This window comes from Mauremys mutica, chromosome 2 (assembly GCF_020497125.1).
Source record: "Mauremys mutica isolate MM-2020 ecotype Southern chromosome 2, ASM2049712v1, whole genome shotgun sequence".
Taxonomy (NCBI): Eukaryota; Metazoa; Chordata; order Testudines; family Geoemydidae; genus Mauremys; species Mauremys mutica.
The window spans coordinates 29,122,784-29,134,906 of record NC_059073.1 but is presented as its reverse complement, the minus strand read 5'-3'; the positions used below and the strand labels follow the sequence as shown (position 1 = coordinate 29,134,906).

Sequence of the window (12,123 nt, the reverse complement as noted above, 5' to 3'; positions counted from 1 at the left end):
CGGATGCTGGCAGGATCCCAGCTCTGAAGGCAGTGCCCCGCCAGCAGCAGTGCAGAAGTAAGGATGCCAATACCATACCATACCCTGCCACCCTTACTTCTGTGCTGCTGCCTTCGGAGCTGGGTGGCCAGAGAGAGGTGGCTGCTGACTGAGGGTCCAGCTCTGCAGGCAGCAGCAGTGCAGAAATAAGGGCGGCAATTCCATACCATGCCACCCTTACTTCTGTAGCGCTGCTGACGGCGGATCTGCCTTCAGAGCTGCGAATCTGGCCAGCAACTACTGCTCTGCAACTGCCCAGCTCTGAAGGCAGCGCTGCTGGCAGCAGCACAGAAGTAAGGGTTGCAGTACCACAACCTCCTCCCAAAAAAACTCCTTTTTGGGTCAGGACCTCTACAATTACAATACCGTGAAATGTCAGATTTAAATAACTGAAATCATAACATTTATTATTTTTAAAATCCTAGGATGGTGACATTGACCAGGCGGCCGCATGTGTGTCCGCCTCCGCTGCGCCACTTCCGCACCCCCCCAGGCGGACACATGAAAACGCCCATCCCCGCGGAGCGGGGGTGCTGAAAACCGACTCTCCCTGCAGAGGCGATTCTACAAACCGCGCTGCCGCCGGCCCCTACGCGGCCCTGGCCAGGCGGCCGCACAGACCCTCCCCTCCGCTCCGCTCACTCACCAGCCCGTCGATCTGCACCTGCTTGACGGCCGAGTCCCCCGGGGCCGCCTTACCCCTGGCTTTGCCGGCGGCTGCGGTGGAGCCGGTACTGGCGGCCACCGTGGTTTCCTTGCGAGACGCCATGTTGAGAGACGCTTCCCCCACGCCGGCCGGAAAGAGAAAAATGGAACACCGGAAGCGTGGCTAAGGGCCCGGGGGTGGGTGGCGAATGACTTCCGGACGGAAACTAAGGGAAAGGTCAAAAAGGGCCGAGGTAGAGTTCCCGCTTGACGCATGCGTAGATAATACTCTGAGTCCCGGGACACACTGGGCGTGCGTAGAAGAAAATCGGGGGCAGGGGCGGGAGAAAGCCGCGCATGCGCATCAGTGATCACTCGTCACGTCTGTGTCCGCGCGTGACACACACAAACAGAAACGTGGTGCGCGCGGGGCTGCTCTGAACGCGTTCGTGTGAGGATGAGAGTGGCCGTTAGGCCGCGTCTACACGGGCGGTTGTACCACGTCAGAGGCGTGGGGCTAGCCGGGGTGGCTACACTTAGGGCAAGGCGCTGTGCTGGAGCAGCGTGAGCCCCTTCGTGCTGGGCTAGCTGCGTCCGCACTAGGGGCTGTGTCGGGATAGGAGAACGTCACTCCCCCACTGACATAGGTCTGCCCCTACAAAACCGGCCACGTGTCCCCGCGCTAACAGCCCTTGGCTCGCATTTCTCTAGGACAGGTGATTGCATAAGACCAGGGCTGAATCAGAGGCTAAGGGGTTGCACTGGGATCCACCAATAGGCAGGACTGGAGGAAAATGAGGGTTTGGTGCTGAGAGTTTCCCAACAGGATATGTTGTGGGGGCAAGGGAGGTGGGACAAGCATAGGCAACTAGTAACTGCTGCTAGTGGGGGACCACAATGGCAGACTCCCTCCTCGCCGCACAGTCAACTTCTTAGTGACTAACAGGGCACCCTCCAGCAACGCCCTCTTGACCACAGCGCCCCCTGACCATGGAACCCTGGGCGCTCACCCACCCTTAAAGTTGGCCTTAGGGAAAATGGCACTCTAGGCAAATTTGTATTTTGGTTCTGGACGTTCTGGCTTCAGACCAAGCATCTACACAGCAATTTTTAGCCCCACGTCCTGAGCCCTGCATGCCTGAGTTAGCTGAGCTTGCAGCCATGCCACGGGTCTTTTATTCCAGCATAGGCAAACCCTCACAGGCTAGATTTATGTGAAGCAGTGACATTAACCCTGAACCTACATAAAGGAGTATAGTACATTGTGAGGTATGATATTGTAGGAAGTGATACGAATGTGAGAGGGATCAGCATCCTCCACAGAACAGGTTGAAATATTAGGTTAATTTCCTATGTTTTAGTAGACTTTGGAAAGAACTTTATGCAAAAACAAAAGACTAGCTTTCCTTCTACTTATTTAAAATTCTAGAATACCCTTTCAATGGCAATTTATGCTCTATAGTAATACCAATAATTGTGCTCCAAGAGACCCATGCTACCAGGATGTTGTTCTCATCAGATTCAAAAGTGGAAACCTTAATTTTTTTGTCAACTTTGTTTGTTTTAAATAAATAAAAAGAGAAGGTTACTCACCTTGTGCAGTAAGTGAGGTTCTTCAAGATGTATGTCCCTGTGGGTGCTCCACTTCAGGTGTTGGTGCATCCCTGCGCCTTCACTAGGAGAGTTTCAGCAGCAGTGCCCATGCGCGTCGTGCATGCACAATGCCTGAGTCATGGCCCCATTGGCACCTCATCTAGTGTGCGTGCGACCCATACCCCTCAGTTCCTTCTCTACCGTAGAGTACTTTTACAGACTCCAAAATAGATGGGAGGAGGGTGGATAGTGGAGCACCCATGGGGGCATATACCTCAAAGAACCTCAGTTACTTCACAAGGTGAGTAACCTTCTCTTCTTCTTCTAGTGATGTCCTGTAGGTGCTCAACTTCCAGAGAGCCACTATAGAGCAGTGCCCTCATGAGGATGGAAGGGGCTTCAGAGTTGGTTGGTTGATAGAGGATAGCACCCTTAGGCCTACCCATGCATCTGATTCTGGGCCCTGTGTAATTGCATAGTATCTTGTAAACATGTGCTCAGAGGCCCAGGTGGCAGCTCTACATATATCTGTGAGTGGGACATTGTTAAGAAAGTGTATGGATGAAGCCATTGATCTACTAGATCTAGTGGGAGTTGTATGCCAGTAATATAGCCTAGATGAATACAACCCGAAATCCATTTTGATAGTCTCTGCACTGATATAGTGTCTCCTTTGGATTGTTCTGCAATTGAGATGAATAGTTTTGGGGATTTTCTAAAAGGTTTGGTTCCATCGAGGTAAAATGTCAGAGCCTGTCTAAGGGGAGTAGTGTAACTTCCTGTGCATTATCATGTGGTCTGGGGAAGAATGCGGGAAGGTGTATAGGTTGATTAATGTGGAAAGATGATGAAATTTTGGGCACATATTTTGGATGTGTCCTCATAGTAATCTTGTCCTTAAAAAATATGGTATGTGCCATGAGTGCCCCTGTCTTATCCACACGTCTGGCCGATGTGATTGCTATTAAGAATGTGACTTTCTTGGATAGGTGTAATAAAGAGCAAGTCGTCAGGGATTCAAATAATAGTCTAGAAAGGTATTTTAAAACCAAATTTAGGTCCCGTGGCAGCCTGGGTGTGTGCAGTTCAGGATAGATTGTCTGAATTCCTTTGAGGAAGTGATTGGATGGGCAAATAGTGTTGTGCCATCAATTTTTTGGTGGAAGGTGTTGATAGCGGCTACATATACTTTAGTCAAACTAAGAGATGGTCCTGATTTTTTTAGTATGAAAGGCAGAGGTGTGAAGACCGTACTGACTTGTTTGTCAGTGCACCATGTAGTGAATCACCTTCCACTTCTGCAGGTAAGTTTTACGAGTAGTAGACCTTCTACTGTTTAGTAGGCTATGCTTGATCTGTTCCAAGCAGGCTAGTTCATCATGAATGAACCATGGAGGAACCCTGCTTTCAGGCAGAGTATCTCCACGTTTGGGTGGTGAGTCTGTCCTGCGTCTTGTGATAGAAGGTCCATCTGCAGTGATAGTGATTGGAGCACATACTGCCATCCATGTTAAGTAAGGATACAACATCTGCCTGGGCCAAGTTGAAGCTATCAGGATTATCCTGGCTTTGTCAGTTCTTACTTTGTGTATCACTCTCATTAATATTGGTATGGGTGGAAATGCATATAGGAGAGGGGCTTGCCATTTTAGTAGAAATGCATCGCTCATCAATTGGGGTCCCAGTCCTGCTCTGGAGCAGAATTGCAGGCATTTGTTGTTTCGATCTGTCACAAAGAGATCTATGTCCGGCTGGCCCCATTGTTAGAATGTTTTGTAATATCACATCATTCATCTCCCATTCGTGATTGTGATGAAATTGTCTGCTGAGTGTGCACGCAGTGGTGTTCTTGGATCCCGGCAGATAGAAGGCCGAGATGTTGATACTGTGTCAGATGCACCAGGTCCAAAGTTTCATGGCTTCGGTGCATAATGAGTGTGATCAGGCTCCTCCCTGTCTGTTTATGTAGACTATGCAAGCAATATTGTTGGTCATTACTTGAACGTTCTGGTTCTTTAGCATAGACAGAAAGTGGAAGCAAGTGTTGCGAACTGCCCGGAGTTCTAACAGATTTATGTGCAGGCTTATTTCTTCAGGGGACCACTGTCCCTGAATCATGGGCCATTGCATGTGTGCTCCCCATCCTATGAGGGAGGTGTCTGTTGTGAGTATCAGTGATCCTGTGTGAATGGAATACCTGAACATACATTGCTGGGTTGTGTCCTCCACATTAGTGACTCCTTGACTATGGGTGGTATTGCGAGTCATCTGTTTAAGCCATGTTTGTGCAGCCTGTAGACAGTTGTTAACCAGCCCTGCACATGGTGCATGTGCAGACACAAATGTTTACCACAAATGTGCTTACGGCCATGTGGCCTAAAAGTTGAAGGCAAGTGCAGGCTGTACATGTGGACTGTTTCTTACCACAACTATAAGATTGTTCACTAAGTGGAACCTGCTTGTTGGTAGTGACACTTTGGTTTCCACTGAATCGAGGTAAGCCCCAATGAATTCCAGTTGTTGAATAGAGTGTGAGGCCTTGTCTACACTACAGGACTATTTCGAATCTACTTAATTCGAATTTGTGGATTCGACCTTATGAAGTCGAATTTGTGTATCCATACTAAATACACTAATTCGAACTTCTGAGTCCACATTAACGGGGCCGGCGTCGACTTTCGAAGCGGTGCACTGTGGGAAGCTATCCCACAGTTCCCGCAGTCCCCGCTGCCCATTGGAATGCTGGGTAGAGCCCCCAATGCCTGCTGGGGGAAAAAATGTGTCGAGGGTGGTTTTGGGTAACTGTCGTCATTGAACCGTCAATCACGCCCTCACTCCCTCCCTCCCTGAAAGCGCCTGCGGGCAATCTGTTCGTGCACTTTTCTGGTCAGTGACAGCGTGGACGCCACAGCACTGCAAGCATGGAGCCCGCTGCGATCCTCGCCGTTTTCTCCTCCTCGCACTTTATCGTCCACCTCTTCCACATTCAGCTGCTGAGAAATTGGGCTACTTTTCAATGGTTCTGCAAGCACTGGGGGACCATAGGGGACGTTTTACCAACATGAACGTCGTATGGCCGGGCAAGGTTCCTGATGCGTGTGTTCTCAGGAACTGTGGGCTGCTCAGACGCCTGCTGGAAGGTAGTTTCTTCCCGTACCACGAAATAACTGTTGTGGATGTGCATTTGCCTATAGTGATCCTCGGTGACCCAGCCTGCCCGCTAATGCACTTGCTCATGAAGCCCTATACAGGCGCCTGGGACAGCGACAAGGAACTCTTTAAATACCAGCGAGCAGCGTGACCTGTGACTGTTCAGTTTCTTTACAGAGAAGCTGAACCTGCCCCTGTTTCTTTACCCAGTTACTGTTGACTCTCCTCTTCGGTTCAATACCCCGTTCTCCCCGTTTCCTCCACTTCCAAGACACGTGTAAAAATAAAATACATGTCACACTGTTACTGAGGAGAGGTTTCTTTATTCATGACTTTTCGTTAAAGGGTCGAAACTGGAACGCAGACTGCGGTGGGTAGGGTGTGCGCTGATGTAAAGACCGCCTCTAAACTCAAGGAATGACAGGCTCCTGCTCCTACAGCGGTCCGCATTGCCGGACTGCTTGTTTCAACGGAGCCTGCCATCCCTCCTTTTTGGGATTCTGTGTGCGGGGGGCTATGTGGCCTTGTGGCGGAGGAGGACGGATACAGATTCCTCTGCTGCGTGACTCAGCGGTCCACGACAAGGACCGCTGTATAAGATCTGTACCTGCCCTCCCCCGCTAAAAAGTCACATCCCCACCGCCCACACAGAACCTGGAAACCACCTCCCATACCAACCACGGTGCCTGCTGACTGCACTGTGTGTGTTACCCGCTGCTGATCCGGCCCCCGTGTCTGTACCCTGCGAAAGGTGCCTGTCCTATGCAATTAGCAACGCACTTCCCCACGCACCCCATTCAAACACAGTCTTCAGTGAAGAAACATGACGGAAACAGTACTTAACAGCAAAGTATTTTTATTACTTAAGTACACAGTTATGGGATGGGACTGGGATTGGGACTTGTTTGAGTCCGGAAGGGAAGGACTTATGCAAACGTAGGGTAGGAGAGCTTTTGGTTACTTGAGCACTCTGCTGGGGTGCAGTGACAGTATTCACGGCCCAGGGCGGGCATCCTCCTGGTTATTTGAGGTGAGGGGGGAATGTGACTTTGTGGCGGGGGAGGGCAGTTGCAGAGATACTGCCGGGGGCTCTGTCCTGCAGCGGTCCTGCAGAACATACACAAGTCGCCGGAGCGTGTCCGTTTGCTCCCTCAGTAGTACAAGCATTGCTTGAGTCGCCTGCTTGTGTTCCTCACGCCACCTCTCCTCCCATTCGCTGTGTGAGCGCTGGTACAGAGAGACTTTCTCCCTCCACTGCCTCTGCTGGTCCACCTCGGCTAGGTAGCAGCCCACACATTCATCGAAAATCGTGTCCCTTGTCTTTTTCTTTCGCCGCCTAATCTTCGCCAGCCTCTGCGAGGTGGATGCTGTGGCAGGTCTGGAGACAGTGGAAGCTGTGAGATGGGAAACAGTTAGTTAATTCCTTGCAATGATACTTTTTTGCGAACAATTAACTGAGTCTAGGCTGTCTCTGTGAATTTTTTGTTGAGACCCCTGTGCCTGCTGTTGCACAAATCATTTGCGCGGTGGATTCTGGGTAAATGTCGCCAGTCATTCCTTCCTCCGGGAAAGCAATGGCAGACAATCATTTCGAGCACGTTTTCCATGAAATGCCCTGGCACACGCCATAGCGTGGCAACAATGGACCCTATTTTGCCTTTTGTGTATGTCACCGTATGTGTACTGGATGCCGCTGACAGAGGCGGACCAGCAGCGCTACACAGCAGCATGCTTATGCTTTTGCATGACAGCAGCGATGGTTACCAGGCATACTGCACCGTCTACCATACCATGAACTGGTAAGAAGACGGTAATAAGATGGTCATGGTTACCTGTCCTTTTGCACTGCGCCATTTGGTGCTGTCATAAGTGCCCCTGGTCGATCAGCCAGGGGCGCAAAAGCAAAATTTGGGAATGACTCCCCGAGTCAATCCCTCCTTTTTGGGTATCTAAAAATAGAATCAGTCCTGCCTAGATTATGGGCAAGTGTACTAGAGAACCACTGTATCATACAACCAGAGACCACAGCTGCTCTCTGTCCAATCCTGCATAAATTTTGAGCTGAACGCTATTCACAGGGTGTGCTCCTGAAACAACCCCACCTGTTCATTCCATTCTTCCCCCAGCCTTCCTGGGTTCCAATACCATTGTCCCCCCACTTGTGTGATGAAGTAATATAGAATGCATGAATAAGACACAGGTAGTCGTTTGTGAGAAATGAGTGGAAGGAAGCCTCCAGCTGCAATGATAGTCCAGAGATGACATTAAGGGGTGTGGAGGAGGGAGCCACTCATCCCTCTGCTAGTCCAGGGGCAATTGAATCTTTTCTTTACAATGAAGGGTGGGGGCTGATGGAGCTCAGCCCCCTGTTGCAATGATGAGGACGGTTACCAGCCATACTGCACCATCTACCATGAAAAATTAGCAACAGGCGGCCTTGACCGACCTGTTCCAAGCAAGTTGGTACGGTCGTTATGGTTACCAGTCCTTTTGCACTGCCCCATGTGCCAATAGGCTGATGATGAGGATGGATTTCCATCTTATTGTACCATCAGCCATCCATAGCGTGGGGGGAGCAAGGATGTTGTTGTTGAGTGCTGCACCATCGCGTCTATCTGCAGCATTCAGTACAGATACGGTGACATGTAAAAGAGTCAACAGAGGATTGTTTTCCCTTTAACTTCTGGGGGTCGGGGGCTGCGTAAATTGCCGAGCTATGCCCCGACCCACCGCGGACACTGTGTTTGACCCTAGAAGCATTTGGAGATCAGCCAAGAATGCAAATGCTTTTCGGAGACAGCAGGAACTGTGGGATACCTTGCGTCCTCGTTCCCCCCTCCCTCCATGAGCGTCCATTTGATTCTTTGGCTTTCCGTTACGCTCGTCACGCAGCTGCGTGCTGAGTCTGTGCTATGCCGTCTGTCCGTTTATTTATTAAAAATACTTTGGACCAGGCGTAACGTAACATTTCTTCCCCTACTTAGATGCAGGAGTCTCCGAGCGAGATCACCGTGAGGACGGGCACTGAAGGAGATAGAGAGCGCATGCTGCGTGAAATCTAGCACGAACCACGGACCTATGCAGCCGTGCTCTGGGAGGCAGTGCTCCCTGAATACCGCATGAAAGCCTCGCGCGGAAAAGTGTGCTACCACGGAGCACCCAATAAGGCAGCTCTCCCCAGGAACCTCCTGCTGATGCTTATCGATTAACGGCAGGAGAGCTTCGTGGCATTCTCCCAGGAGGATTTCTGTTCTATCACCATATATACAGAGACCTCCTTTTCACACACTTCAGATTCCTGTTATATTAAGAATAAAAGTTAACATGGTTAAAGCACTTACCGACAGATCCTACTCCTGATTCAGGATCCGGGTTCCTGGCCGGGAGGGTTGGTAGGGGATCTCCGTGACGGTGATGAATAGATCCTGGCTGTCGGGGAAACCAGCGTTGTAAGCGCTATCGCCTGCCTCGTCCTCCACAAACCCTTCCTCATCTTCCCCGTCCGTGAACATCGTCGAGGAACTGTCCGTCGACACTGTCCCATCATCAGAGTCCATGGTCACTGGTGGGGCAGTGGTGGCAGGCTCCGTAGCGTCCGTTGGCCGCTTTGATTTTTTGGTAGGCTTGTCTGGGGTCCTTGATTTTCACGCGGCGCTGCGTTGCATGACGGCTGTATCCTCTGTCTGGATCATGGCTTTGGAGACCTTCTCGTAGGTCTTTGCATTCCGTTCGTTGGAGCGCAGCTCCGAAAGCACAGACTCCTCGCCCCACACACCGATCAGATCGAAGAGTTCCCGGTCAGTCTATGCCGGGTCCCTCTTTCTATTCAGAGATTACATGAACTCCTCTGCTGGAGAGCTCTGCATTGCTGCCGGTGCTGCGGAGCTCGCCCCGATGTGCAACCAGAACGTCAGATTCAAACCGCCCAGACAGGAAAATGAATTCAAATTTTCGCGGGTCATTTCCTGTGTGGCTGGGCAGAGAATCCAAGCTCGGGCTGCTGTCCAGAGCGTCAACAGAGTGGTGCAGTGTGGGATAGCTCCCGGAGCTACTAAGTTCGATTTCCATCCACACCTAGCCTAATTCGAACTAGCCATGTCGAATTTAGCGTTACTCCACCTGCCGGGGTGGAGTACCAAATTCGAACTAAAGAGCCCTCTAGTTCGAATTAAATGGCTTCCTGGTGTGGACGGTTGAGCGGTTAGTTCGAATTAACGCTGCTAAATTCGAATTAAAGTCCTAGTGTAGACCAGGCCTGAGATTCATTTTTTTCTCTCATATATTTATAGACCCAGGTATGGAAAGGAAGAAATCATCTGTCGAGTGATCCGGATGGCCTCTCGAGAATGGGCTTTCAGTAGGCAGTCATCTAGGTAAAGGAATATTATGATTCCTTGTTTCCTGAGGTGTGCCACTACTACCGCAAGGATTTTGGAGAAGACTAAAGGTGCCGTGGATAGACTGAAAGGTAAGACTTTGTATTGGTAGCGGTCTGTTCCAATTGTGAATCTGAGAAACCTACTGTGGACAGGATGTGTGGTAATATGAAAATAAATATCTTGTAGGTCGAGGGCTGAAAACCAGTCACCCTGTTCCAGTGCTGGTATTATTGTTACTAATGTGACCATCCTGAACCTTTGTCTTCTGGCAAACTTTTTTAGTTTTCTGAGCTCCAAGGTGGGTCACCATCCCCTGCTTTTCTTCTGGGTTCAGAAGTAATGGGAGTAGAAACCCTTCCCTCTGTTCAGTGTGAACTTCTTCCACTGCATCTAGTTGTATCAGATGATTTACCTCTTGACGCAGTAGGTACTTGTGAGAAGGGTCCATGAAGAGGCACGGGGAGTGGTGTTGGGGAGGAAGTATAGAGACAAATGGGATGGAATAGCCAATACTGATGATTTCTAGGGCCCATCTGTCCATGGTGATAGAATACCACCTTGGGTAGAAGGGGAAGAGTCAGTCTCCGAAAAGATGTATGGATAGTGTCATCAGCACTGTAATAAGTGGGAAGTCGTTCAGACCCTCAACCAATCTTTCAGATTTTCTGTTTTGAAGAAGATTGAGACACCGATGATAGTGGCAGTCTGCACCTTTGTGGTCTCTGTCTCTGCCGTTCAGATGGGTGATGTTGTTGTGGGCAACGTTGATATCTGTTTCATTGGTATGATTGGTACCTGTTTTGTCTACGCTTTGTGGCAAGTGTATAAATGCCAACATGGGACCGGTCGCCCAGGAGTCCTTCATGGTGTGTAACACCTCATTAGTTTTTGCTGCAAAGAGCTTCTCACTATCAAATGGCAGGTCTTCCACTGTGGATTGGATTTCATGTGGGAACCCTGAGGAGTTCAACCATAAAGGCCGGATGACTACAGCAGTAGCAGTGGATCTTGCTGCTTTGTCCACTGTATCCAAGGATGCCTGTAATACTGTCCTTGCTATAAGCTGTTGTTTGGAAACCAATGATTTGAATGGTTCCCTTTTTTCCCTCTGGAATGTCATTAATTAAATCTATAAATTTACCATAATTCCTGGTTGGCGACTCTGATTAATGTGGAGGAGGAATAGACCTTGAAGCCAAACAGGTCTAGTCTTTTACCGCCTTTATCAGAGGGTGTGGACCTACACTGTTGTCTCCCTCTCTGGTTGGCCACCTCTATGACACTTTAATTCAGTGTGGGGTGGGTAAATGAGAACTCTGTGCCTTTTGAGGGGACATAATATTTGTTGTCAGCCAGTGACATTCCCCTGGTGTTATCTGGAATCACTGGTGTTATCTAGGTCACTCCAATCCTCAACTCTGGGAGCCAGCCTTACCCTGCTCTGCTGTGAGAACCCCCACTCCTGGGCTGTTCACACAACTTCTGGCATGTAAGCTACTCCCAGCTACATGAGTGAGCACTTTTGGCCAGCGGCTGCTTGGATTGTACAACCGAATGACACTAGCCAATATCTCCGGTCCCAGACACAACCCTAGGAACCTCCGTCTTGCAGTGTCCAGTTATGGCCGCTGGACGCTGCAAGCTTATATGAGTCCATCAATTTAACAAAGAAATTGATATTTACCAAGCTTGTTATCCCAAGGGGAGTCTCTGACACACTTCAAACCAAATGCACTGCTTCAGGTAGAATAAACAAACACATTTATTAACTACAAAAGATAGATTTTAAGTTATAATAAGTCAAAGCATAACAAGTCAGATTTGGTCAAATGAAATAAAGGCAAAACGCATTCTAAGCTGATCTTAACACTTTCAATGCCCTTACAAACTTAGATGCTTCTCACCACAGGCTGGCTGGTTGCCCTTCAGCCAGGCTCTCCCCTTTGATCAGCGCTTCAGTCACTTGGTGGTGGTGTCTGTAGATGGAGGTGGAAGAGAGAGCAAGCATGGCAAACATCTCTCTCTTTTATCATGTCCTTTCTTCCCTCTTGGCTTTGCACCCCCCCCTTCAGAGTCAGGTGAGCATTACCTCATCGTAGTCCCAAACTGACTAAGGGAAGGGGGTGACTCACTGTCCAACAGATCCTTTGTTGCTGCCTATGTCAGTGTCCTTTGTTCCTGTGAGGCTGGGCTGGGTTTGTCCCATACATGCCCTGATGAGGTGTGAACTGCCTCTCTGCTCTTGGAGAGTTTTGCCTGGGCCTCTGCTCCTGGAGAGTTTTTGCCTAGCCTTGTTTTAAGTCATGAGGACACATTT

At 49.6% G+C, this 12,123-nt stretch overlaps 1 protein-coding gene and 1 long non-coding RNA gene across 3 annotated transcripts in view; one reads left to right on the top strand and one right to left on the bottom strand.

Moving 5' to 3' along the window:
- EIF3H (eukaryotic translation initiation factor 3 subunit H) overlaps nt 1-855 on the bottom strand; it is a 121,096-nt gene extending 120,241 nt beyond the window's left edge. Inside the window, exon 1 of the mRNA XM_045004956.1 lies at nt 686-855. Coding sequence (XP_044860891.1) covers nt 686-808 — 123 coding nt within the window. The 5' untranslated portion in view covers nt 809-855. The remainder of the gene's footprint in view (nt 1-685) is intronic.
- Nucleotides 856-1,046: 191 nt separating this feature from the next.
- On the top strand, nt 1,047-10,891 carry LOC123363690. 2 transcript variants are annotated; one of them, XR_006576864.1, is made up of 3 exons: nt 1,047-1,400; nt 9,717-9,895; nt 9,993-10,152. It is a non-coding gene; the product is annotated as an uncharacterized LOC123363690 (long non-coding RNA). The 2 variants fall into 2 exon arrangements; XR_006576862.1 differs by lacking the exon at nt 9,993-10,152 and adding an exon at nt 10,729-10,891 and having other exon boundaries at nt 1,048-1,400.
- Nucleotides 10,892-12,123: the final 1,232 nt, after the last annotated feature.